This window comes from Sinocyclocheilus grahami, unplaced genomic scaffold (genome assembly GCF_001515645.1).
Source record: "Sinocyclocheilus grahami isolate Dianchi unplaced genomic scaffold, SAMN03320097.WGS_v1.1 scaffold287.1, whole genome shotgun sequence".
Taxonomy (NCBI): Eukaryota; Metazoa; Chordata; class Actinopteri; order Cypriniformes; family Cyprinidae; genus Sinocyclocheilus; species Sinocyclocheilus grahami.
In genome coordinates this window covers 103,308-131,276 of record NW_015505466.1, presented here as the reverse complement: position 1 = coordinate 131,276, position 27,969 = coordinate 103,308, and the positions used below count along the sequence as shown (strand labels likewise).

Sequence of the window (27,969 nt, the reverse complement as noted above, 5' to 3'; positions counted from 1 at the left end):
GGTTGTCACAAATGACACTGTTTGCTGAGAACGAGACATCTACACTTATATCAGTTTTTCGGTTTCATGTGAATCTCAAATACACAGATTGCAGAAAGCTCAGACAATCACAGAAGAATAAGGTCTTCTAACTGTCTTCTGACACTGCTCATGCAGGGTCGCCAGGATTCACTGTATCAATTGTAGTGCTGTTATTGGAGTGTAATCGGGCATGAGAAAGGCCAGCTTGCTGAGGGTTGGGGGCTATTATGAGGGTCCCATCTGTGACTGCGGTGTGGAGAGGGGGGTACTGGCCTGGAGGTCTCTGGCACATGTCTATGAATGGTGGGTGTGAGAAGGGGCAACGGGGAAGCAGCTGATTCGTCCGGATGTGTGGGTGAACAACCTGTCTTAAGCTTTTGCAATGTATATTTTGCACTTACCCTCCAGAGAAAGTGTCCCTTTTCACTGTGAGCCAGTGTTTATCATTGTTAAACTAGAAGAAGCTTAAAATACACATTGATCTGTTCACAGATGTGCATGCGTTGTTTCCTCTTCTAGCATAAAACTTCATATTGTATTATTGACTATCTTGTTCGTTGAGTGCACATTCAGTGCCATCTCCACACTGAGATCCATTTGAGAGCAAGAGTGATGGTTGATTGATCCCATGGCTTCCTCTGCAGGGATCAGCGGGGCCAGGCTGCAGGAGATGATAAGCTGAGATGGAACAGGGCTATCACCGCTCTGGGGTCAGGACCCCTCCGTAAATTGAGCTGATTACTGCTGCTGCTGCTGCTGCTGGTCAAGTTCGCGGGGAAGACCAGTAATCAACAGCCAGGCCAGGGTACAGCAGAAGACTGCTATCACAGACATTACTACACTACATACTACAGTATAAACAAACATGTACGAGGCTGAATGGTGTTCATGCAGTCCCACAGTGCAGTCACAATATAATACAGCCTAAAGTGGCTTATTGCTCTTCTAAAATGGCTACTATATATTAAACACACAAAAATTTTATATGTTATAATGAATTATATTATGGATATAGGGAATTCATGAAGTGCCATTATATGCATTTATATACTTCTATAAAATAGCCTACCATGTAAACTATAGTTGCCCTCTATGGGTGCTGAAAAGAGGTGTTTCACATCATTTGATTAGCATGACCTGAAAATGGCGTGAATGCATTAATATAATATATAAAATATTATATTATAGTGTGTAAAATGTACACTGAAAAATTAGTGTAGGTTTTACTTAAAATTTACTACACTGTAAAAAAAAAAAAATCAAAGTTGTAAATAAAATAAAGATTATTGGAGGACATTTTTATAAGAAAATACTATTTCAGTCTTTCTACTTTATAATGTCATGTTTATGTCAATGTATTGCGGTTTCTTTCCAATTAACTGTGAAATGTACTCACGACTTCTGCGTGAATATTATTTCTACACCACTTTTTGTAAGTCATTACAAAGAAATGGCAAGCAACACATTGAATATAACATGATATTTTGAAACAGAAATACTGAAATATAGTTTTGCAAAGATTACTTTTTACAGTTTATTTGGACACTCAAGCAACAATAAAAAATGTATATATGTATTTTGCAATATGTATTTTTAAAACAACTGCCACAATCTCTCAGGACCTGAAGTGGGACACTCACATTGACTCCATTGTGAAAAAGGCCCAGCAGAGGTTGTACTTCCTTTGCCAGCTGAGGAAGTTCAACCTGCCACAGGAGCTGCTGAAACAGTTCTACTCCGCCATCATTGAATCCATCCTCTGCACTTCAATAACTGTCTGGTTCAGCTCAGCTACCAAATCTGACCTCAGAAGACTTCAGAGGGTAGTCCGGACTGCTGAGCGAATCATTGGTACAACCCTCCCTTCTCTCCAAGAACTGTACTCGTCCAGAGTGAGCAAAAGGGCTGGCAGAATCACTCTGGACCCCTCACATCCAGCACACTCCCTCTTTGAACTGTTGCCGTCTGGTCGACGCTACAGAGCTCTGAGCACCAGAACGACCAGACACAGGAACAGTTTCTTCCCTCAGGCCATCCATCTCATGAACACTTGGCAATAACTGTGGAACACACACTATTTATTCACTCATACACTTATTTATCTAACATACACACTCAGTCTACATTTCAATTTGCACGTTGTAGTTAATGGTTTGTTAATGGTGAGAATTGGACCTTAAAATAGTGTGTAACTGATCCTTGATTTGAGTGATGGTTCCCAAGTCGGTATGATTGACAAGTACTGAACGCTTGTTGCAACAGCTCTGGGAAAACTGTGACAAGCAGTGTTTGAATGTTTAGATGATGCTTGCACGTTTCAACCTTCTGGGACATCTCTCAACATCCCATCAATACATTCACACACAAAACACAATAACTGGCCAGATTTGCACAAAGCATGAGAGTGAACAACTCAGATGGTCTCCACTCCCTATACTTGACACGAGCATGACCTGTGTGTGTGTGTGTGTGTACACACACTAGCCCCTCCTTGTTGCAGTCTGTCTCTGTGTTTCTTCTCTGTGCCAACTGCTCACAGTCAGGGCGATCCTCCAGGGTGCATCCTCAGGTCACCTGGTCAATTAAATTCAAATTGAGGATAAATTATCTGCAAATTATGTCCAAACAAGTAAGTAAAATAAATTGACTTTAAAACAGTTCTGAGGGGCCAGAGGATGCAGAGTTTTGCTAACAAACCTTTACATGAAAACAAGGCACCCAATTTTTTTATATATATAAATACAGTCAAAACACACAATTATGTTTATATGCAGTTCAATCTGTCTGTATTTGAATATTGTTTCACAATGGGCATCACTATTACTATTACATGCTGTATGGTTAAAAGTTTGTTCAAATCACTAACCTTAAGCATTAAATTTTGGTCTATAACTTGCACAAAGGACATAAATGATACCTGAATGAAATCAGGGGTTTTGCCCAAGGACCCCTTCCTAAAATATTAAATCAGTATGTATGGTCATGTATTAGAATGAATGAATGAATTAATTAATAGTCATTTTCTTAAAATCTGGCTTTTATAATATTATTGTACTATAGTACTATATTAAAGTACTAAAAACTATATGCAGATTTTCTTTAACACGTGTCAACAAAATAGTCACTATTAATCTCTCTTTGACCAGTCTATAAAGCAAAATGAAACAGTAACATTATAAAATCTGGACAATGTAAATTAAGGTAATGTAAAACATTACCTTAAGCATTTTTTATGTATGTTTACAGCCATAAAATACATTTTGTAAAATAATAATAAAAATAATAATAATTTCTCTAAAATTGTTTGCATACCCTCTCAAACCCCCTTGTTTCCCTTAAATCATATGATATTTTGAGGAGAGTTGTGCCTGGCAAACGTAATCACCTCAGAACGCCTATATAACTGCGTAGCAACATCCTGGCAATTACCCACAACACCCTAGAACTATGGCATTGAATTTTGGTGAAGTGACACATTTCCTTCAGAAAATGTAAATAAATGATTTTTTTTCTGTCTTTAATTATGTGTTCTTGTCTTATATGTTTACAAGAGAGAATAAGCCAGAGAGAGGGAGAGAGTAAAAGGCATGTGACAGTTCTTGTCCCTGAGGGCTTGATGACACTAAAGAGACACAGAGAAGAAAGGAGGAGGGGAAGCCCATCACCCTCTGCTCCATTCTGTTCTTTTACAACTTGACAAAATAGCCTTTTAATTTTGCTGAACGTCTGGGGCGTCTGCGGCTCTGCCTGCATCAATCTCCATCATCAGCAGGCTCTGGGCACTGAGTCCCCAGGGTCCTCTCACTGCCAGAATACCACTGTCTCACCCCCTCTGGGCACACAGCAAAAGAGAGCCGCCAAGACTGTTTCTCTTCCTCTGTACAGCCAGGATTAGAGTTCTCCATCTTTCTATGCTCAAATTCTCCCTTTTTTCTAATAAGTTTGAGACTGTAGATTCAGATTCAGATTTATGCCTTTCAAATTCAGCCAGCAACACTCACATTCGTCATCATAGCATGTAATATCCTAACTGCTTTCTGTTTTCAAAAAAATAAAATGTTTCACTTTAAATTTCACTTTCAAAATCATATATTTGAACTGATGCCTTTGGGTTTGAGTTCTTCCGGCATTTCTGGCACGATTGAATATCATTTGACTGTGGCCCGGCCTGATGCGGTGACATCATTGAGTGAGACAAATCCATGATATCAATTGGCAGGCGGAATGAGAGACAGTCAATAGGGATTTTTTTTAGGGAAGTCTTTCCCTATTGTTTACATTCATACCTTTCAACCAATGTCAACCATGTCAACCAAGGTAAGTGAAGCAGAACAGGTGAGAAGGGTCTTTGGACAGAACGCCGCATACATACATGCCTCATTCACACAGAAAAGGAAGCTTGACAAACTTTTTAATCTGTCATGAGAGACTGTAGTTTCATCATGCATTTGAAATATGTATATATATATGCTCTTGTAGAATTAAGGTTTAGGTTGAGTGGTCTTCAAATAAAGTTGGTACATTTTTGTTTCTTGAAACAAAATGATTGTTAACTGAAATTAAAAATATATATATTTAAAACCTTTTATTTCAGCTATGGCTGGCAAGGCAACATTTTTTTTTTCCATTTATAACTAAAATGAAATAAAAAGTAATACATACAATCAATACAATGTATATATATATTTTTAACTATAAAAAAGAATAATAAAATTACAAAAACATAACTACAAATTAAGTGAAAACCAAAATATTAAAATAAAATTTCTAATTCAATATATTAACAAGAACTATGATAGCATATCAGTGAAATAGTGGGTTGTGTTTTTTTTTTACAAATAAATTTGCAATTAGCATTTGCTCATATCTGGAAATTCTTCAACATTCTTGTTCATTTTCAATAAATTACAAAAGACTATGCTATAGTCTATAGGCCATTGTTAGACACAAAGTTAAGTTCTGAACATTTTTACTTTTTACAATATTGCATGTCCTGCATTGCAAGCACCTTATTACTTGTTTGAAGAACATTAAAGACACTAATTCTCCAGGAAATAACTGAACTGATAACAGTTTCATATAAATTACTTTTTTTTTTTTAAGAAAACATAAGCCCCTAACCCTATACATAAAATAGTTACTCATTTCCACAAGAGTGTGTTGGGTTAATAGTTTCCATTGTGGGTGTTCTGCAACAATACACAGAGTAGCTGGTGAAGAGACGTTTCACATCATAACTGCTTCTGCATTTTAGCACACTGACCAATGAGCATCCATATCATAGCATACATACAGAGACAGAAAGTCCTAGCATTAACGTCACCCAGCTTCATTTCAACCTCAGCAGGGACAGCTGATGAAATTTATCTCTGTAGCTAATTCTGGGGCAGTCCTTAACTGTCCATTGTCCCTGTTAAATAAAACATTCAAATACATAATATAAAATAGATACAATTACATCCACACAGGGACAATCTGAATAAATAACATAAAAGTAAACCTGTTTTCTACTACACCCAAACTGGCCTGCACCTCAAGCTCCCTCTCCATCCCAATAAGCCCAGACTGCAGTCTCACTGTTACAACTCCACTACACTACATGAACAAGTATGTGAACACGCCTTTCTATTTAATAGGTTTGGCTATATTTTATTATTAACAGGTGCATAAAATCAGGCATGTACTTCGAAGACAAATATTTACAGTAAAGGATACAGAAAATCATTATTTTAAAATTCATAATCTCATATAGTTGCATGTAGCAGATTGGAGCTGGGTGATGATATAGTTTACATTTTGTGACAAAACAAGCAATCAAGTATTAGAGTCATGCTAGTACCTATTGCTTTATGTGAGTGTACTGCATACGTGAACAATATTATATATACAACTTTTTATACAGAGACACAGCTTACATAATACAGTATAGTGTATACAAAAGATCCCATAACTTCCATCATGGATTCATAATGTGTATGGTTGTGAAATTAGCAATGGGACTGAAGGTTGGATGTTTTATAAACTTATTTACGCGCATCCCCCAGAACACATAACGTGTAAAAATGTGAACAGTCAGAAAACACATTCACTCATTTGTGACTAAAACTGTGCTAAGTGGTTTCATTTGGCAAATCATAATCAATTATGTTTTCGGCAAATTATGTGAATGAGTGGTCCCTCTGGGTTGCCATCTCATCTTGTTGAACTCAATTAGCAGTAATTAACACGTGCTAATGAGATGAAGTGGAATCCAAAACAAACAGTGGGAGCTCAGCCTCATATCTAACAGCAACAGAGACTGAATGGTTCACCATGACAGTCTCTGCAGACAAGACTAGGACTCAAACAATATCAGTCATGCAGGATTGTAAAGAAATCTGACTCATGCAAATCTTTCAATCCAAGCTGAAGCTATGGCAAATAAACAAGATGTGTAAGCACTCCTGCTTTTTATTTATTTGGTTGTTTTGAGGGTGGCTCTGCAACTCACCATGTCTTTACAACCATTCAAGCACAAAAGACATTCAGTTTTACTATCAGTTGTATGCTTCAAGCTGAGTGCACAGGCTGACCACAATTCTTGAGTATTGACTATAACTTTCATCTGCTTGACATATATTCCAGGCATAAAATTGCAGGTCGGACACTGGTGAGATATCACTTTCCCGGTGAGAATAAAGGCACGTCCTCTTTCACATTTATATGCTATAAAATAAAGTCTGTACTTCAGTGGCTCTATGTCTACAGTGCATCTTTGTCTCTGGCTTGCACAACAAAAAGCGAAACTGTCCTGTAACAGGACATGTATCTCCTGCAGTACTCTCAGAATATTTTATTGAATAATAATAAAGATTTGTAGTGGTTATGTGCTAGTCCCATGGTTCATCAACTTTTTTTTTTTTGCATCACCTTCTTTATTGGCCTCTATGGTTCCATGAAGAACCTGAAACATCCATGGAAACTTTCCATTGCACAAAGGCTCTTTACATTGGAAAAACGGTCTTTAGATGATTAAAATGTTCTTCAAAAAAATAGTTATTTTAAGAACTGTTTGCTAAAAGCTTCTTAGTGAAACCCAAAATGGTTTTTAATAGTTATTTTTAAGATGTCAAGTTCTTATATTAACTTTATGGTCCTTTTTGTTGGTCCAATCAGTGACCAATGATATTAACTGTTCAATATCCAACCATTTTAGTGCTTTACATTATTAAAAATAAAGGTTCTTTATTGGCATCAATGGTTCCACAAAGAACCTTTACCTTCCATGGAACCCTTAATTCCACAAAAGGTTCTTTACAGTGGAAAAAGGGTTCTTTAGATTATTAAAATGTTCTTTACACTAGAAAAAAATATATATTTTAAGAACTGTTCACTGAAAGGTTCTTTGGGGAACCAAAACTGCATGGTTCTTCTATTGCATCGCTGTGAAACCCCCCTTTTGGAAACTTTATTTTTAAGAGTGTAATGCTGAAATAATTGTTTTCCAAGAATAGAAACGCGCAAACCCATTGGAGCCTTTATTTTTTTTATGGATGGTAGTGTTTCGATAGATTTAGAGGTTAACCTTAAATCTGTCACGTTTTGAATGATTATGTTTTTGTTTGTTTTTCTGTAAGATTGGCTATCGCAAAAACCACGCACATTTGATTAAACAGTAAATGCGTAAGAACACATTCTCTCACTGCATCGTTGAGGATCGAATCCCACGGCTAATGATATCTGTAGCATACAGGCATGAGGCTTGTTCGCTGTCTGCTGTATCTCTCGCTGCAGCTCCTCTGATGGCTCCCCGCGCGCTGATAATATCTCCCAGCAGCCGGAGACTTTATATTATAATCATTAGTGATCCTTGCCCTCTCACCCGTACTGAAGAACAATCGTAGAGGAACATTAATCTGAGCTGGAAACGGCCGTGTCCCTCTTTTCCCACACGGCTGTCCAGGTCGTGTTTTTTTTCTAACTGTGCATAATTTCTGGATCACTGTGGCTGAATTCACACCCCCGCTTAACTAAAATATTTCAAACAGCCTCGATTTCATTAATGACCCTGTGTTAATAAGATTTAGTCTACTGGATGTAGCTGACAAATCGAAATGACAGTGACTGTTCAATAGCCTATATAGCACACACTCTAAACTTTATACATACAACTTTGGGTCAAATATGGACTAACCCAACTTTTGGGTAAAAAATGTAAGGTAAAAAAAACGGTTGTGTTAGTCCGTATGTGACCCAGAGTTGGGTTGAAACAACCCAGCATTTTTTAGAGCGTATGATATAGCCTATTAACCTATAGACAAAATGTATAATAGCCTATATAAATATATTTGATGTAGTTAGAATAATTTTGCCAAACAATATAACCGCAATAGGCCTAAGTGAACCTAATGTAAAAGCATATTTTCTTTTCTTTCCTCTTTATTTTATTTTGCATTAATAATAATACAAATATAACAAATAACATGCACTATTCAATTGTGCTTCCAATGGCCGTAGGTTTGCTTAGAATTTGTAAACAAGCTTCAATAATCAGAGAATTAGCTATAGTGATTTACAAGCTCATTGAAAAAAATTAGGCTAAGTACGTCGCCAAGAACAAATCAAATTTGCATTACTCATATCCAAGTCTTGCATTCCGTCAGATTGTCTTACGTGTCATAAGTAGAACTAATTATGAATTATTATTTCTAAAAACAATGAACTAATTTACCAATAACGAAAAACAGGCACATTACTATGCATTCAAATTCCTCCGCGGTCAAAATATAGTTTTATACATTCTCCTCCACTCCATTTGGAAATGTAATTAGTCAACATTCAAGTTTGCTTTGAAAAGACTTAACGTGTTGTTTCTAGATGGACTGTAGGCAGCAGAAATTGCAGGGGAAAGTGCGTTCACCTAAATTACTGTCATCTGATTGGTTCTGTTCCAACATGACGTCACATCGCAGGGAATAAGGTCTCGCGGCAGCATCCAAAACGCATGCCAGCGACTGAAGCAAAGCGAGATGCAACTGGAAAATACATACTAATGACCAGGGATATGTGTGATATGCTTTGAAATAGTTGATTTTAACTTTTTGTAAAACGAATTAAACGCATTTTTGTTTCCAAGCGTTGGGAGCATTGGAGATTGCGCGCGCATGTATCGATTTAAATAGCTTGTACAATAAGTAACCATTCCATGAGATTGAACTAACACTTCCGCTAAAGTTTGTTTTTATTCATCTTAATGATAAAGCATCAACGTATGTTTAATCGTCTGAAGAGGAGCTGACAATTGTCCGTTTCTGCGCTGTAGGCAAAATTTGGGATGCTGTATTAGGCTATATCCAATGCTGCCTGCCCTTTTGATGACTTTTGTTTACTTGGATCAAGGACCGCGTAGTGTTCTCTAACTTTTGGCACAAGACAAGCAGATTTTTGCCTCTCACCAAGAACAGCAACGTGGTGACTGGAGTCACAAAATATGGTCCACTGTGCTGGATGCGAGAGGCCTATTCTGGACAGATTTCTGCTCAGCGTCTTGGATAGAGCCTGGCATGCCAAATGCGTGCAATGTTGTGACTGTAAATGCAGTTTAACTGATAGATGCTTTTCAAGAGAAGGACGACTCTACTGCAAAAACGACTTTTTCAGGTGAGCATTTGAATCGAAGAAAGCATCAGAGGACATGTTTAGCTCTTGCAATGCGGCTATACGGACCTTTCTGTATTAAAAGAGTCTTGAACTAGATTTTCCCCCATTCTATATGCTATGCATGTAAAATAATAATAGTAATAAAAATGAATTCGTTAAAAACACATTTATGTAAACCCTATATAAACACAGCATAGCTATAATAATAAATGCACACAAAAAACCGAAACAACTGGAGCGCATTACATTTTACATTTACAACCTCCCGAATTCTAGACAAGTTGTTAGGTGACAGACTAAAACAGTTCTCTTTGTTTACAAGGTATGAGTGTCAGACAGGCAGGGGATGAGATTTGCACCAGCACCTGACGGATGTGTGCCCTAGCCTCGCCTCAATCTTTCTTAGCACATGCGTTTGTTTGCAAAAGCTCGAGCAAAGATGCGATAAGTGGATTTGAATAATGAATGAGCTCGAGAGGAAAGCCACAGACATCCAGTCAGCACGCATTTGATAACCATTTCAGTGAACTGCATTTACATGCACGCCCAGAGACAAAAGAATGTATATTGTCGCTTGCGAAGTTTGCAAGAGGATATTCTGTTAATGCATTCTGTCAAAACAATGCTGAACATATCAGCAACTCTGAAAGAATAGAATAATTCTGTAGTGCATGCATCTTCATGGGTGGAAAAAGCATGATTATAAAATGTTAGCAAATTGAACAGAAAAAGTCAAACAAACAAAGTGCATGTTAATTGTTTAATTTAAATGACCAGGGTAAATAATGATATTATAAAGAACACTGTGCAATTTGTCTGTAAAATATTGTAAAATGTTTTAGATGTAAAAGTATGAACCATTTTAAAAATGACAAAGATGATTCGTTAGGCAAACGTCACAATACAGCAAAACATTGATAAAATCCTTATGGTTTACAGGTCGTTCCCAGAATTCCCTGCACGAACCATCACATTTGTATCTTAACAAACAGTATCTTCTTATTTTTGTTATCTGTTTTATGCATTGGAATGTTTTACATTGCATGTTGCTTAGTTAATTTTTGTTGCAATATTTCAGTTTTGTGTGTTACCCTGGTGCTTTTCTCTTATATTATTGTGCTCTTTATTATTTACCAGTTGTTGGAGAGGTAAAATTTTGATAAAGGTTTTCAGCTGCACCACTGTGTTGTTATCAGTTAATTTGACAGTATATGCAGCATAAAGATTTTAATAGGTTAATACATGAATATTATATAGCCTAGGACATGTAAAGTTACCGTCACAGTATTTTAATGACAAGGTTCTGGCAGCCACAACTGACAGTTGTTGTTTTTGTTTTTACTGTAAATTGATGTTTAGACCTGTAGCTATGCATAAAACATGCTTACTGTTTAATTAAGATAGAGATTAACAAAATAACTATTGGTACACCTACTTTTCGTGAAAAGACTATAACAAAAAACTATAACATTTAGGTGTCTGTTTGACTTTGTTTTAATTCTCTGCAGACGTTATGGCACTAAATGTGGAGGCTGCGCGCAGGGAATCTCGCCCAGTGATCTAGTTCGGAAAGCGCGAAGCAAAGTCTTTCACCTGAACTGTTTCACCTGCGTCATGTGCAATAAACAGCTTTCCACTGGCGAAGAACTGTACATTCTGGATGAATATAAATTTGTCTGCAAGGAGGATTACATGAATAACAGCATCGGAAAAGACACAACCCTTCTGTCAAGTGAGTCATTTTGGGGATTTGAAGCCCTGTAGTCTACGAGATAAATATTGCTATTTTTCTCAAGTTCTACTGATTATGTAGGCTATGTAATTTTTTACAATGCTAGACTCTATTGTTATTTCAGTATCTGATTACGTGTTGTCTTCGAATGTGTGGCACAAAGCGTTTTGACAGCTTTTTTAACGGCTGTGCTTTTAACAGTTACTACGTGCAGTGACCCGAGCTTATCTCCAGAATCTCAAGATCCACAGGACGACTATAAAGACTCTGAGACTGGACAGATGTCGGACAAGGAGGTCTGCAACAATGAAAACGACGAGCAGAATCTGGGTGGCAAACGTCGCGGGCCGCGGACTACTATCAAAGCCAAGCAGCTGGAGACTCTGAAAGATGCTTTCGCCGCCACCCCAAAACCTACCAGACACATACGAGAGCAGCTGGCACAAGAGACAGGCCTCACTATGAGAGTAATTCAGGCAAGAAGCTAACAAAAAAAATTAAAAAGAAAGAAAAGGAAAAGTAGGCCTAAATAGTAGGCCTAGGCGGCCTAATTGCGCTTAGCTTGGTGCTTAACACTCCCGTGATCAAATAATATTATATCGGCTTTAATATGTGTAACCGATATATGTCTATTTTATAGCTACTTGAATAAAACCAGTTCATTTATTTAGTTAACACATGATTTGCTTTGGCAAAACATTTGACGTGCGGCCGTGTTGCCAATAGTTTTTATTAAACCGCGGCCACAACAATATTAGCCTATAAAACACCCATTTTCGAAAAACATAAATAATAAATAAATAATAAGTCAAATAAACGGTTGTCTCTTCAAGTAGGCTACAGGCTACCTTAAACTGTAGCCTACGCATTGCATTTCAGCATCTTGTGTGTGGACACAGGTGTTTGTTGGCTATTTGGCCTTCGTCCGCGGCTCGTCCAATCAGATTTTATAGCCGGAACTATTCGTTTAATATGAAATAAATGAACAAATTTGGAAAAACTTACAACAAGTAGCCTACATTAATTTTTATTAAACCGCGGCCACAACAATATTAGCCTATAAAACACCCATTTTCGAAAAACAGATGCTTAAAAATAACATTGCATTTCAGCATCTTGTGTGTGGACACAGGTGTTTGTTGGCTATTTGGCCTTCGTCCGCGGCTCGTCCAATCAGATTTTATAGCCGGAACTATTCGTTTAATATGAAATAAATGAACAAATTTGGAAAAACTTACAACAAGTAGCCTACATTAAATACCCAGTTATAATGACTGCAATGACAATACATTTAAAGTTGTGTATAATTAGGCCTATCCACTAGATGGGATAATATGATGCAAATAGCCTGCAATTGTCCGACGTCTTGCAAAAAGTCCAGATAACATAATATACCATAGCCTACTGTTGGTTTGTCTTTCGGCAGTAACACCTAACGAATGGGGTTTTAAGTACTATTAAACATGGAAAGAATTATGTGGCACATAATAGCCTATGACAAGTGATTTGGGCATGAACACCAAATAGCCTAGGCTACTCCTTTTTTCGCATTTTTATTTTGACTTATTGTTTGATGGATTATAGCCATATACGTGCATATCTAAATGCCCGCCTTAAAACTAAACGTGTGATTCTTTTTTTTTTGCTTAGATCTTAGGTTTCCCACGTACTGTCAAACGGCAACGTTGTTCTAAATGATCGTTTGGGGGTATAGGCCTATATTAATCTGTGAACTAATGTCCTGTCTCGTTTGTGTATTTTCTGTCGTGCAGGTGTGGTTTCAGAATCGGCGCTCTAAAGAGAGGCGCATGAAGCAGCTGAGCGCGCTGGGCTCCAGAAGACACATGTTCTTCCGCAGTTCGCGGAGAATGAGAGCGCTGGGCGAGCGCATGGAACCAGGAGAGCTCATGGCCAACGGCCATTTCTCTTATTATGGAGGTTAGTTCATGTTCATGAATATTAATTAGAAAATTAGAATAAATATTAGAAAATTAGAAAATGCATCACAGCCGAATGGTATATAACAAATTATATAATTATTGTGTCCATGCTTTGATACCATACATAGTCCACGTTAAAATAAACGAGAAAGAATTTAAGACTGATAATTTATATATGCAATCAAAATGTATTATATACTGTATATATGATCATCCTCATCTTTATTTAAAACAATTTATTGCACAATTGACCTTTCCATGTTTACAAAAAGCAAAATAACTAAATAAAAAATAAATAAATGAATACAAGCTTATATGTGTTGCACAATACAAAATAAAATAACAACTTATTTTAAAAATTATATTTAAGGTTGATTTTTTTATTAATAGAAATAATCAAATACACAAAAAATATTGATCACTCCTATTGATGTTCAGTTTTTCACCATATACTGCTCTACAAAGTCAAAAGACAGTAATTACTTCAAAACTGATTGAACCGATATCAGTTAACAAATGGTCAGTTACTGTGTTTTGCCTATGTGTTGTAGTATGGGTATAATTGGAAGTCTTGAATTATAACATTGAGTGACCATTTGATGATCACCATTTTTGTTACAGACTATCAAGGTGAATACTATGGCCCAGGATCAAACTACGACTACTTCCCTCAAGGTCCACCATCCTCCCAAGCCCAGACTCCATGTGATCTAGGATTCATGCCCTCCTCTGGCCCAGCTGGAACCCCTCTAGGGAGCATGGACCACCATCAAGGAGCACATCACCCCTCCAATGAGACACAATGCTTCAGCCAGATGATATCGCATCACCCAGGGGACTCCCCCAGCCCAGAGCCCAGCGCACCCACCTCCATCCACAGTATCTCCACTGACATGTGTGACTCCACTCCACCCTTCACATCCCTGAACTCTCTCAGTGGCAACGGATACAGCAATCAGCTGTCCTCAGAGATGAACGAGGGGACAGTTTGGTAGCAAACAACAGACTAATTCAGGATACAAAGATGTGGATATGTACTGTTCATGTGTGATTTTCTAGTGACAATATTTATATTTAGTTAATATATTGACATAATTGTCTATTTATTTGTTCATTTGTTTACCTATTTATTTAATGTATTTATCTATTTAAGCACCATTTGTGTATTTTGAAAGTGGAATGTCAAATATTGGTCTGCAGACCTTATAGCTGTGCTATAGACAGCGACAGTATAAGAAAAGCTGAAACAGAATGTTTACATTTACAACACCTGGTGTGTCTGTTCACATGTGTATCATAATCTGACGACTCAGACCTCTTTGCCTTTTAAGGCTTTGCCATAATGACACTTGAAATCATCTCACACCAAAATCTGTCTCTGCTCTCCATGTGGTGGAGTTACGACTCCATTACGAGTTCCACCAAATCTCAAAGCGTTTGCCTTTAAAAGGGAAACTTAAAACTGACAAACCCTTTATTTAAAATGAAATATGACTTGAATTATAAGACAAAGTCTACTTTCTAAAAATGATTTCATATAGCCTAGTCAGTGGACAGAGAGCAGTCAATTGTTTACATTTCTTCAGGGCTTTAAATATCAACAATGACTTTAAAAAAACCCTCTTGATACTGACACAAACCTTTTCTTCAAGCAAGAAACCAAACTTTTGTATTAATTCAATTTAGATTTGAGTTGTGATTCACTGTACAAGTTTGTATGATATTGTGTTTGCACAAAGAATACACTAAACAAAATCATAAAATTAAATACATGTTGACAAATGAAGCACAAATACTTAAATTGCATTTCTTGCACTAGTCTTGAAATTGACTTACATGCATTAGTCTCTGGATTAGGGTTATCTGATAATCCTACAGAGTGGAATTTTATCATCTGTAATAAATCTGAAAGAAAGAAAGAAAGAAAGCAAAAGAAAAACAAGGGAGGACATACAGGCATTCTTGCAAAACAAAAAATGGTAAAAGGGAGGTTTTTGTTGATTCTGTTTGATGACTTGATAATGTCAGCGTTACCAGGTCCTCAAAATGTAACAATACAACAATAATGATGTAAAAAAAGAAAAGACTATGTTCATAAAAACTACAAATTTCAGGTTCGATTTTTGACATTATAATATAGAGAAGACTTTATAAATTCTAGTTTACTATCTATCTATCTATCTCTTGATTTTATGTTATCTAGGATGCTCAGTATTTGTTGCAAAACAGTTAAGTCCTACTGCTTATTTTTTGTACATTATTTATATAATAGTAACAAAACCAGACCTTATCGAAAAAAAACATGTAGGCAGTAAAAACAATAGCCTACCTAAACAATTTAAATAAATGTAATTTAAGATGTTACATTTAATTCTATACCAAGTAACCTTACAACATATCTCTTCAACAAGTCTGTTTATATTAACATAAAGGTGATAAAAAGTTCATCTACTAAGAAAAACTTCTCTTCTCCAGAACCACCGTTTTGATCGCGCCATTTGCTATGTTTATCTAAGACATAACAATATCCAACTTAAGTTCATTTACATTTCGTCACGTTGTTAAAGCTTTTTAATGTGAAATCGACTGTGTTTTCTGAGCGTTTTAAACGACAACCGCTGCATCCGAAAACTTCCAAGGCAGGAAGGCATCAAGGCACGTCCGAACCCAAATTCTGCTTTAGGTACCTTCTTCTGATCGAATTTTGAAGGCAGCATAGATGTATCCTTCGCTGCCTTTGATATCCCACAATCCTGTGCGTTCCATTCCGTGACGGTTGAGCTAAAAAATAAAGATGGCGCCTGAAAGTTGCGTTTGGTGGTCAGTTTGTGTAAATGTATATTTCTGACTTAACTTTTGCACTTTTGATGGTATTTCTAGCGAGAAATCGGTATTATAGTAATTAAATATTCGTTTAGTTATCACAAAAACTCGTTATATTTTGTTGTAGATCATTAAACCGTTACGCTGCCTCAGAAGCCTGTCCAAAATCAGTTTCATGAGGTGCCTTCGTGCAAAAACGCTGCCTGCAAAGTCATGGCCTCGTACCGCAGCGAGGCAGCAAGCCAGCTGCCGAAGGAGTATATCCTCCTGAGAACCAGAAATAAAAAGCTTTGTGTATTTAGTATTTTTTCATGTCATTACATTGTTTAGAGCATAAGACTGAATGTGCTCTGTACAGGACATCCAGACGTACAACTGTGACATGTGAGGTCTCAGAGAAATTCACTAAAATATAATGTCCACTACAGAGGCAAAAACTCCATAGCTGGGTCTCAGGAGGATATGACGGTAATTAATGCCATTCCTTCAGAACTTAGGAAATTATTAGAAATTATATAGGCTAGTCGAAAAACCAAATTTAGATTTCAGTGTTAAACTGGAAGGTATAAATGTAAAAGAACAAAAATGTAATAATAATTATCTTAGAACGATTTGCCAAATTTCCAGTGTTCCTGTAGCCATTAGTTTTTGGAGATCACGATTTCAAGCTGTCAACTGGAAAGAAACCTTTAAGATCTCCAGACATTTTTGTATCATAAATAAAATTAGAGAAGTATCATACAAGATTGTTCATCGTATTTATCCTGTAAAACAGGTAATTGCAAAGTTTTGTAAATGCATTGACTTGAAGTGTGCTTTCTGTAAAGAGGAAAATTAGAGTATTGTTCATTTATTTTATGATCGTATTTATACAAAATTATGTTGGTGTGATTTTTTGTTAAAGTATTAATATTGAATTGCAACTCAAAGAAAAGGATGTTTTATTTTTTTATGAGTATACTGTAGACTTCAAAATTTGGTATATTGTGAATTTACTCATTATATATGGAAAATGCTTTATTCACGAATGTAAATGGGCAGTGAAAAAAACGAATTTTACTTCAAAATAGAAATACCTGTATACGTTAAAAGAAACAAGAAATAACAAGGCAAAAAAACCTGTAAATTACTTTAAAGCCTTACATTTATTCTTTGAATAATTTGTAATAATTTGTTTGTAATAATTGATTTTTTTTAATTTCTTTTCTTATTTAATTTTTATTGATTTATTTTAAGTATTTGTTTTCATTCAGTTTAAATGTTATCGCCCTTATATGTTCTTTGTTCTAAAAACTGCAATAATAATAATTAAAAAAAAAATCATCTGCTTAAGTTTTCGGATGCAGCCGTGTGTATACACACTCGCTTCACGCTTCCTGCATTTACATTGTTCAATAAAGTAAGAAAAGAAAAGAGAAAAGCTTCACGCTTCCTGCGGCGCTCTCTGATGACGTCCCGGTAAAGTTACAGCGTTGGCCAGACATGGCAGCTTCCATATCACAGCAGCTCGAGGATTTGTTAAATCCTTTACCAAACTTTGTGGATCCAGAGGACGACCAAGATGAAGGTATTATACATTAAAATCATATCAGTTTATCTAATGTGTTGCAAACCATTTTAGCGTTATTATAATAGAAAATCTGTCACCTCTAACGTAAGCACGATATGTCGGCATGCCCGTCTGTACTGAGACGCAGCTTTACTTTATACTTATTATATAAGACCAGTAACTCATGACATTTAATATAAGCTAGTAATACTTACGATTGCCATAATAATAACAAGGATACATGTTCTTTTGTTTTCACACAATAGGCTATTTTCTGTTAGAATTAGTTACTTAACGTTACCTTATTTTAAGCTTTCTCTAAAAGAATGTACCGTGTCTATCAATGGTACATAAATGTGCATTTTGTGTGCTGTGGTAGTACCGTGTTATTCTTGTAAATAATATGTATTCAGTTACATGGTATTAGCATATGATACCGTAACTGTACCATGAAACTAATACACACACACACACACACACACACACACACGTTTGTTGTTGTGAAAAGTGGGGACTCTCCATAGGCGTAATGGTTTTTATACTGTACAGACTGTATTTTCTATTGCCCTACACCAACCCTACCCCTAAACCTCCCCCTCACAGGAAACTTTGTGCTATTTCAGATTTTCAATACACTCCATTCTGTGTGATTTATAAGCGTTTTGAAAAGTGGGGACATTGGGGTAATGTCCTGAAAAGTCACCTTCTCCTTGTAATACCCATGTCATACCCTTGTCATAATACAAATTTATGTCCTCATTTGTCACAAAAACGCGCACACACACATTACGTTTTATATTGCTTAATACTGCATACAAACATTTATTTTAAATGATTTCCAGGTCATTTTTGGCTTATTTAAAGGGCATTTCCCCCTAAACGTATTAAATGCATGCATCATCTTTCATATCAATTTCTTACATTTTATTAATAATTTTGGACTGTTACCAATCAAATTAAATCAGTATCTACAAAACCGATCTTTCCACTGCAGAAGAAACAAAAGTGACCGGAGTGGCAATCAGATGCATTTACACAGACAGTTCAATGTAGCTGAAATATAGCACGAATGCATTTACACTGCAGAATTATAACCGCATAAATAATGTTGTGAACATGGTGTTTTAAAATAGTTTTTTAAAATAAATATATATACAGATATGAAATGTTGGAAAAAATGCAAAGATAAGCTACTATGAAAGTAAACCGCCAGTAGGTGGCAGCAAGTGACTGTCTTAATTAATGAGTCATTGAAGCATCTTTTCAACCATTCGTTCAGACGGCTGATTCATTCAAGAAAGAAGCAAGTGCCTCCCTGCGTCCCAATGTGCATACTATCCACCCTCTGCCCTAAATAGTATTGAAAATTACTATTATCACATTGAATTTAGGATTTTCATTAAATCCCAAAAATAATAATAGAGCTATCCGTACACTTTTCCAAAGAGAAATTGTTACTGTACCTTATGTTTTGTCTCATTGGGTCTCTTTATTAAATGGAAAATTGATTTGCTGGAGAAAAGTGTGTTTGTTACCACAGAAATATCATCTTAGAAATAAGATTAAAGAAGTTTCTTATAAGCTTATTCATAGAATTTATCCAGCAAATCATTATTTACAAATATTTTAAAAAGGAATAAATGTAAATTGTATTTTTTGTAATGAATATGAGGAAACTGCCTTGCCCTTATTTTGGTACTGTACATACTCATTTACACTATGGTGTAAGGTCCAAAAATTTGTTAGCGAAAATATTCAGAGTTTAAGACTACTTCTTCACTCCTATGGGAAAATGTACTCTTTGGCTTTACTGACTATCCTGACCAAGAGGAACAGTACTTTTACTTGATTAATTTACTTATTCTATTGACCAAATTTCACATTCATAAGTGTAAATTTACCAATAAAAAACCCAATTTTTATTGTTGACTGAAATATTAATATATACTGACAGTATCAGAGACTCTGTGAATAAAAAAGCTGTAAGAACTTTGAAAGTTTGTGATCTTTACAATATATTTATTTGATTTTATATATACGTACAAGTGTATGTATAGCTTGTATTTTTGTTTTGAAGTTTTATACTTTCTTCCCCATGGCAACTGTTTTTTGTTTGTTGTAATTTGTCCTTCTATCTTTTCCTTTTCTTATTTTAATGTCGTTTTCTTGATAACATATTGTGTGTTATTGTTCCTTGAATAATAAAATAAATAAAATTAATTTAGGATGGATAGTATGCATATCAGGACGCAGGCCCTGTCTTTATGAATGGACCACTGAATCATTGACTCAAATGATTCAAAATTCAAAAATGCAAATTATTCTAGCCACCTGTGTGTTGCTCAGAGATGCGCGACTATACTATAACTATTTTCATTAACCAAAACGAGCAAAAACTGTTAACGTTGACAATATATCCTTTCAAATAAATTCTAATTAAAATATTGAACAAAAATGTATATTAACTAGGCCTACTCGTTTTAACTCTTGTTTAAAATGTCAAATTTGCAATCGTGGTTTTCAGGGAAAACTACACTCTCTTGGTCGTGTCATGTTGCTTAAATAGGCTGTATGTTATAAATATAAAAACTACGTTAAATTTTTATGTTTCTTCTGTGTGCAGTTGCATTTGTTTTAATTTCTCCATGAGATTGTTTTCACATACAGACAGGCTGCATGAGCCTCAACTGGCGCGACCTTAGTCCATTGCCGTTTACACAGAATGTAATAAAATCAGAATCATTTTTGCAGAAATTTCGGTGCTTCCCTAATTAGATGTTTTAATCAGATTGGTTGTCCGGTCGGGCAAGTAAAATTATCTTATTTCACTTGCCCCTTCAAAAAAAATCCACTTGTCCCACACAAGCATTAATGTTGAGCTATGTTACTGTATACTATATAGCATTCAACCCGCCAAAATGGCTAGTGGCAGTGACTGTATTACTATATATATATATGTATATATATATATAAGAACACTAATCTTGTGTATCAGAGCAAGGCCTGCTGATAATTATAGTATATTTTTATGACAACTGTGAAAGGCATTTTATGAATTTTATTCATTGTTTATGTATAGTTATTGTCTGGTGATATAGTCAAAATCTTTCTTACATGCTGGTTTCACTAACTGTTGATATGATTTTGTGACTGTATGACTGTAAATGTCCATGTGTACTTCGCTTAACTAAACAACAATACATAATTTTTGTGAACTGCAGAGACGAAAGCCAAAGTCATAGAGAAGTTTGATGAAGGTGGTGATGATGATGACGAAGAACCTTTATCTGGCCATCTGCGGAAGCGCTCTTCTGTAATTCTGGCTGATGGTGATCGTCGATATTGTGGCAAGGCTACATCCAGAAAAGATCTACAGAAAGAGTTGGATGGATCAGGTGCGGTGAAAATGTCCGATTGTTAAAAAAATTAATGAAGTCGTTGAATAAAAGGACTGATGTTTTGAAAACCCAACATTGTATACACTTTTTGAAAAAAATCAACTAACTAGTAATCTGTGCATTAAAAGCTTGGTTTGATTAACTAGCATCTATATGAACATTTTCAGCAGAAGATGATGATGATGATGATGATGAAGAAAATGGAATGTACATGGAGTGCATCAAAGATGATGATGATGAGGACGAGGAGGATGAAGATGGTGATGATGATGAGGATGAAAAAGATGATGAGGAGGATCTGAATGGAGATGATAGCTCACAGATGTCCAGCTTGGTCTCTAAAATGAAGGGCACAGACTTTATGAAACTCACAGAGGGAATGGATGACCTGGGAGAAAGTGAGGAAGACGAAAAATCAGCTGACAGTGAAGGAGAGAGTGAGGAAGGCTCTGAGGATGAGGAGGAAACAGCCCTGAGGACCTTCTCTAAAGAGAAAGTTGATGAAGAGGTTGAAAAAGGGAAAGCAGTGAAAAATCAGCTTGGTATGAATATTTGCCCACATTCAGATGTGCGCTCTACAACAAATAAACAAATAAATGTAACAAGAATATACATTTATGGAAATCTATTATAAAACAAATAGAAACTACCAAAAACAATTTAACTCAACTGTATGCTGTTTTCAAATCTACACAGCTCTTTGGGACCAGATGCTTGAAAGGCGAATCAAAATGCAGAAAGCTCTTGTGACAGCCAATCAGCTTCCACAGCCACAGACATTCCCAGAGTTCAAGAGCAGGGGAGGGACTGAGTATTCTGAAGCTTTAAAAAATAGTAAGTGAATACAATGAAAAATACGTGATATTTTCTACTTCTGACCATAAAGTTGTATCATTGCTCAGTGTTTTGGAAGATTTTGTGGTCCATAAAGTCAAAAGATGACTTTAAAGATATTATTAAAGAAAGTAATACTTTTATTCAGCAATGTTGCATTAAATTGATCAAAAGTGTCAGTAAAGACTTGAGAAATGTTGCAAAAAATTATATTTCAAATTAATGCTGTTCTTTGTCTGAGAATGTTAGTTTCTGCAAAAGTAGTAAGCAGCACAACCATTGATGATAATATGAAAATGGGCATAAAGTGTATATGAATGATTTCTGAAGACTAGAGTAAAATTCATGGTTAAACCTCACATCCTCTGTGCAGTCAACAACCAGCCCCAACATCACGTGTGGTTTTAATATCAGGATTCTTCTGGCTCTGAGCAATTAATATATTTGTGCGCCTTCATTCTTAAGCAGATCTGGCTGCTTAGAGAGACTGCCTGCTTCTCATTTGCATATTTATTGCACTGGTCCTTTAGCCAGTGAATGATTGATGTGGGGCCATCCTCCTGAATTCTGAACAGCGCGTTGCTTTGGGATGGAAGGAGAGGTGCATGTGTACTTTTGATTAGCAGTAAAGATGGCACAATCTCTGTCTGCATCCCCCTCCCCCTCAGTCGTCTTATTTATTTGTTCTCATTATGTAAAATTAATTGTAGCATAGGCTTGGTTGTGCTAGCCCTGCTTCGCATTGTTGGCTCTGCAGGAATACTAGGAGGCATGTTTTCTTCAAAATATTAAAAAAAATGGTTCACTAGGTTTGACTGTTGCTGACAGAAAAAAAAGGTTTTGCTTTGTTTTTGTGTGTGTGTGTGTGTGTTTAGCTTTGCTTTGCTTGGTTTTTGTAGTTATGCTTTCTAGGTAAAGCTGGGCTTGTGGGTTGTTGCCAGGGCATTGCTATACAATTGCTAAGATGTTTTGAGTGGTTTTTAGTGCTTATTTTTTTGATTGCGTGTGGCTTCTAGGGTGTTCTGGGTAGTTGCTTACTGGCCAAAGTCAAAAGAGATGACCATTTAGTCTCTACACTCTCAGAAAAAAGGTACAAACTGGAATGGTACCCTTGGGTACAAAAGCTAAAAAGTACATATTAGTACCTTTTGAAAGGGTACCATCCCAGTGACAGCACCTTTTTCTGAGAGTGTATGATACTTTGGTCTGTAGAAATGGAACTGCTTCCTCCAATTGAAGTCTGTGGAATTTTAGTTTTTATCATAAGGCTGAAAATCTTACGTCTGATAGTTTAGAGAAATTATAGCATACCTCTCCTAAACCACAAATGGCCAACTTCTACATGTCCCTTACAGCATTTTTAAATCAAAATGACACACTTCAACTTAAGCTTGTTTTCTTTGCCATGGAATCAGTACCTTGTTTGATGGCTTGTGTGCCTTGGGCTGTAGAGTTCATTTCTTCGTGCGTTTTGATGTTTTTAACTAGTGTAGTGCAGGAATGACTAAGATCAGAGGAGGTAAGTTGTAATGACCCTGCTTTTACAGAAGTGTGCTGAATTGATGTTGTGGTCGACATGTGCTGTATGATAAGCTCGTATCTGTGTGTGGTAGGTCATAAAGCCCTAAAGGCTCTACAAAGGTCTCTGCTGGAACTCCAAGATCAGCTGCTCTACCAAAACCCTGAAACCAGAGCCATCTCTCAGGGAAAGACATGGGGAGGAAGCAGGTACCTAATTCTGCTTTTAAAATAAGTTGTATTACTAAAATGTTGATAGAAATGTAACTTTGTGTGTGAACTACCCCTTAAAAAACTATTATTAACAAATAATGTTGTATACATTTTTAAATATCTTGTAATGTAAATTAACTATAGTTCCAAATTTTATGACATACTGCCTCATTCTTTTTTTCTTCTCACAAATGGAAATTGTGAATTATCAATAGAAATTATTTTTGCATTGCTTTCTTCATGACAGTTGTCTAAACTCGATAAATGTTCAATTTCCTTATTTAAATCTCTGTTTTCACATGCAGCAGTGTTAAAGATAATGAAGAGATTAACAGTGAGGATGATATGGAAACTGAGAATGATGGCCAAGTGGAAGAACAGGAAGCAGTGCGAAATGGACCCCCCAAACGAAAATTGGAAATGGCAGAGTATCCCAACTTTATGGCCAAACGATTTGCTGCTTTTCTGCCTTACCGTGATGCCACCCTGCAGAAATGGTACGACAAGACGCGACTCACAACAGGCAAGAGCAAAAAGGTAAAAAAAACAAAAAAAACACTCCAAAATCTTGCGGAAAGCCTTCCCAGAAGAGTCGAAGCTGTTGTTGCTGCAAAGGGATGTCTAACTTAAAATCAATGCCTATGTATTTAGAAGGCAATGTCAATAAAGTCCAAGTTGGTGTAATGGTCAGGTGTCCCAAAACTAATTATTATATTATATTATATTATATTTAGGGCTGTCAGATTAACGCGTTAATTTAATTAATAAGTTATGAAAAATAAGCCGATTAAAATATTTTAATACACTAGCCCCGCCCCCAGACCTGTACGTCATCTTACATTTCATACAGTTGACTGTTTGACAAATTTGATGCAGGTCAACAACTCCATAAACGCAGTTATGCCCTAAAATTCAAGATATTGGGGCAAAAAATGCTCCTGTATGAGTTTGTATCATATTTATATCATGATAAGCGATATCAGACGAGCAGCGAGAGCAATACCTATCACAGGAGTGCTGTTTGTCCCAAATAGCACGAGTGCAAATGTTTTTATACAACAGTTCAGTAAATAAGAAGTTAATTTTGTGTTATGTTTTAAACACAATATTGTCTGTTTTTGCTCAGTTTTGCCAACAAAAATATTACCTAAAGCCACAGCGGAATTGCTCCGAGCAACAGGCAGAATGAATCCGCGTTTTGAACGAATCGGGTGAATCAATGATTCAGAAGCCCATTCATAAAAGTGAGCCTTTTACTGAATTCCGGAATGAATCATGAAGCTGTTTGAACAAATCGAATGAATGAATGGACTCATAAAGACATTTACCGCCACCTGCTGGCAGTATTAGTTTCGTATTTTGAGTATTATTGTATTACTTCATTAAAAAAAAATAAAAATAAAAAATATATATATATATATATACAGTGGGGCAAACTTTGGTCCCAGCTCTCTGCAGGTCATTCACTAGGTTCCCCCGTGTGGTTCTGGGATTTTTGCTCACAGTTCTTGTGATCATTTTGACCCCACGGGGTGAGATCTTGTGTGGAGCCCCAGATCGAGGGAGATTATCAGTGGTCTTGTATGTCTTCCATTTTCTAATAATTGCTCCTACAGTTGATTTCTTCACACCAAGCTGCTTACCTATTGCAGATTCAGTCTTCCCAGCCTGGTGCAGGTCTACAATTTTGTTTCTGGTGTCCTTTGACAGCTCTTTGGTCTTGGCCATGGTGGAGTTTGGAGTGTGACTGTTTGAGGTTGTGGACAGGTGTCTTTTATACTGATAACAAGTTCAAACAGATGCCATTAATACAGGTAACGAGTGGAGGACAGAGGAGCCTCTTAAAGAAGAAGTTACAGGTCTGTGAGAGCCAGAAATCTTGCTTGTTTGTAGGTGACCAAATACTTATTTTACCGAGGAATTTACCAATTAATTCTTTAAAAATCCTACAATGTGATTTTCTGGATTTTTTTTTTCTCATTTTGTCTCATAGTTGAGGTATGCCTATGATGAAAATTACAGGCCTCTCTCATCTTTTTAAGTGGGAGAACTTGCACAATTGGTGGCTGACTAAATACTTTTTTGCCCCACTGTATATTTAAGGGGGTAAAACTAAGGGAAAAAAAGGGATAGTTCACACAAAAATTTTTATTGTCATCATTTACTCAAACCTGAATGACTTACTTTCTTTTGTGGAACATAAAAAATGGTATTTTGAAGATGGTTGGTATAACAAAGCTGTTTTGGTTACCAGTGACTTTCATTGCATGAACGAAAAAAATTGAGATGTTATTTTCTTCTATGTTCCATTTATGTTAGGCCGTTGTAGCCTAAACATTAATGAGTAATACATTTTTTGTTGAATCAAATCAAATATTTCTTTCTAAAGCTACTATTTGTAATGTCTACTTAATACTTTATCATTTAACACAAAAATAGCTTTAAATAATCTTTTGGGAGTATTTTCACAGATTAATTAATCGACACATGTAATTAATTAGATAAAAAAAAAAATTAATCGACTGACAGCCCTTTATTATTATATTATTTATTTATTTATATAATATAATATAATATTTATATATATTTATTTTTTATTTTATAAATGTGACGCAGTAGAATACTGCTGTCTCTGCTTTACATGTAAATATCTTCACTAATTTACTATCTCTTTGTATTTCCCATCAAACAGGGTTTTGGAGCATTTGACAGGAACATCCTCACACAGGTGGAGCAGGTTTTAATGGACAAAGAGAGGCTGGTGAGACGTACACAGACGCGCAGGTCTGAATACAGAGTTCTGGGGAAGCCGGAGCCCATCACGCCTGAAATAGACAGCAGCATCACAGAGGGAGAGGTAAGACACTGCTCTGCTTTTAAAAGGCAGTTTTCTTTTAATTGAATGTGCTGTTCTGTAGTTGTAAGAAAACCAAATTAGCTATAGCGTTATAGCAGTGCAAAACACTTTTAGTTAATCAACCCAGCCATTTCATTGAGCTCTCCATCTCGTTGAGCTCTCTCTCTGTTGTTTCAGGCAGCTGAACTGGCACTGAAAGCTAACGTACACCTTAAAGATCTGGACGAGGAGATTTTTGATGATGATGACTTTTACCACCAGGTAAGAAAACAGGCAGAATTAATTGTTATTGTGCAGGTACTTTGTCAACAACCATGCTGATGCTGTTGAGTAGTTATAAAGAAAGTAGTAGAGTTATGTGATGTCAGGGATCTCTTTCTGCTTTTTTCACAGCTACTTCGAGAGCTTATTGAGCGCAAAACAAGTGCGACAGACCCCAATGATCAAGTGGCCATGGGAAAGTGAGTGTGTGTATGTGCGTGTATATACATGTTTCATGTGTCGTTCACATTTGATCATCATAACTCAACCTCTGATCTCGCAGGCAGTGGCTTGCCATCCAGAAACTACGTAGTAAAATCAAGAAGAAGGTGGACACCAAAGCCAGCAAAGGCAGGAAGATCAGGTAAGCTGTTATTCTCCTAATAGAATCAAGATGTGTTCAGTATATACAGGGGAATCTCACAAAACCTGTCAATGACATGTCATATTTCCCCCTAAATATTAAATTAAATTTCTTTTAATTTAATTAAATTTTTATAATTAATTTGTCAGACAGGTTGATTCTCATTAATGAAAAACAGGCTTTTCGGTTAAACAAAATATTTTTTTGTTGACATGCTTTGCAAAATTCTCTTATATCTACAGCAATTATTAGTATTGCTTTTAATGCTACAGCACAATTATTGCAGTTCTTTCATGAAAGTATATTATAATTAACTAAAACTAAATGCATAAAAACATGTTCGTCCTAAGTACTTTTTACTACTAGTTTTTACACAACAAAAAAAGTCAAAATAAAAATGTATAAAAACATACATTTAGATGTATATTTAAAAGCCGAAAAGAAAAAGAAACGTTACGTCATCTAATCAAATCAGTAAATCATCTGCTATTATATAGCAGCAAAAAATGTAATGCGTAGATTGATGGTATCACTGGAATGAGATGAGTTGTTTCCCTTGAATTAGCAGCAGAAATCATCTCTTATCAAACATCTCCTTTAATTGTGTGTTTGTCATGTAAATGAGTTCAGATTCAGTCAGGCTGTGTGTGCTCACAATGAAACGTCACAATTCAATTTTCAAGACTGTTTGTGTTTATACTTGTCATTCTTTCAAACTTCTTGTCAGGTTTCACATTCACAGTAAGCTGATGAATTTCATGGCTCCAATAGATAACAGCAGCATGAGTGATGATGCCCGGTGAGTGATGTCTTATATTCT

At 36.0% G+C, this 27,969-nt stretch overlaps 2 protein-coding genes across 6 annotated transcripts; both read left to right on the top strand.

Annotated features, from left to right (window-relative positions):
• Positions 1 to 111: 111 nt before the first annotated feature.
• Positions 112 to 27,969, top strand: LOC107600606 (protein AATF-like). Of its 5 annotated transcripts, XM_016292538.1 has the most exons (12): positions 112 to 122; positions 17,636 to 17,722; positions 20,926 to 21,099; positions 21,270 to 21,644; positions 21,799 to 21,936; positions 23,550 to 23,664; positions 23,973 to 24,204; positions 26,360 to 26,524; positions 26,702 to 26,785; positions 26,918 to 26,985; positions 27,069 to 27,149; positions 27,877 to 27,969. In XM_016292538.1, exons 2-12 carry the CDS (start codon positions 17,638 to 17,640, stop codon positions 27,950 to 27,952), a joined length of 1,593 nt encoding a protein of 530 aa, XP_016148024.1. In that variant the 5' UTR covers positions 112 to 122; positions 17,636 to 17,637; the 3' UTR covers positions 27,953 to 27,969. The 5 variants fall into 5 exon arrangements, with proteins under 5 accessions (XP_016148024.1, XP_016148028.1, XP_016148026.1 ...); XM_016292542.1 differs by lacking the exon at positions 112 to 122 and having other exon boundaries at positions 17,591 to 17,722; positions 21,282 to 21,644; XM_016292540.1 differs by lacking the exon at positions 112 to 122 and having other exon boundaries at positions 17,591 to 17,722; positions 21,276 to 21,644.
• LOC107600607 (LIM/homeobox protein Lhx1-like) lies at positions 9,491 to 14,327 on the top strand. The gene is made up of 5 exons (XM_016292543.1): positions 9,491 to 9,660; positions 11,169 to 11,392; positions 11,594 to 11,868; positions 13,165 to 13,330; positions 13,954 to 14,327. Exons 1-5 carry the CDS (start codon positions 9,491 to 9,493, stop codon positions 14,325 to 14,327), a joined length of 1,209 nt encoding a protein of 402 aa, XP_016148029.1.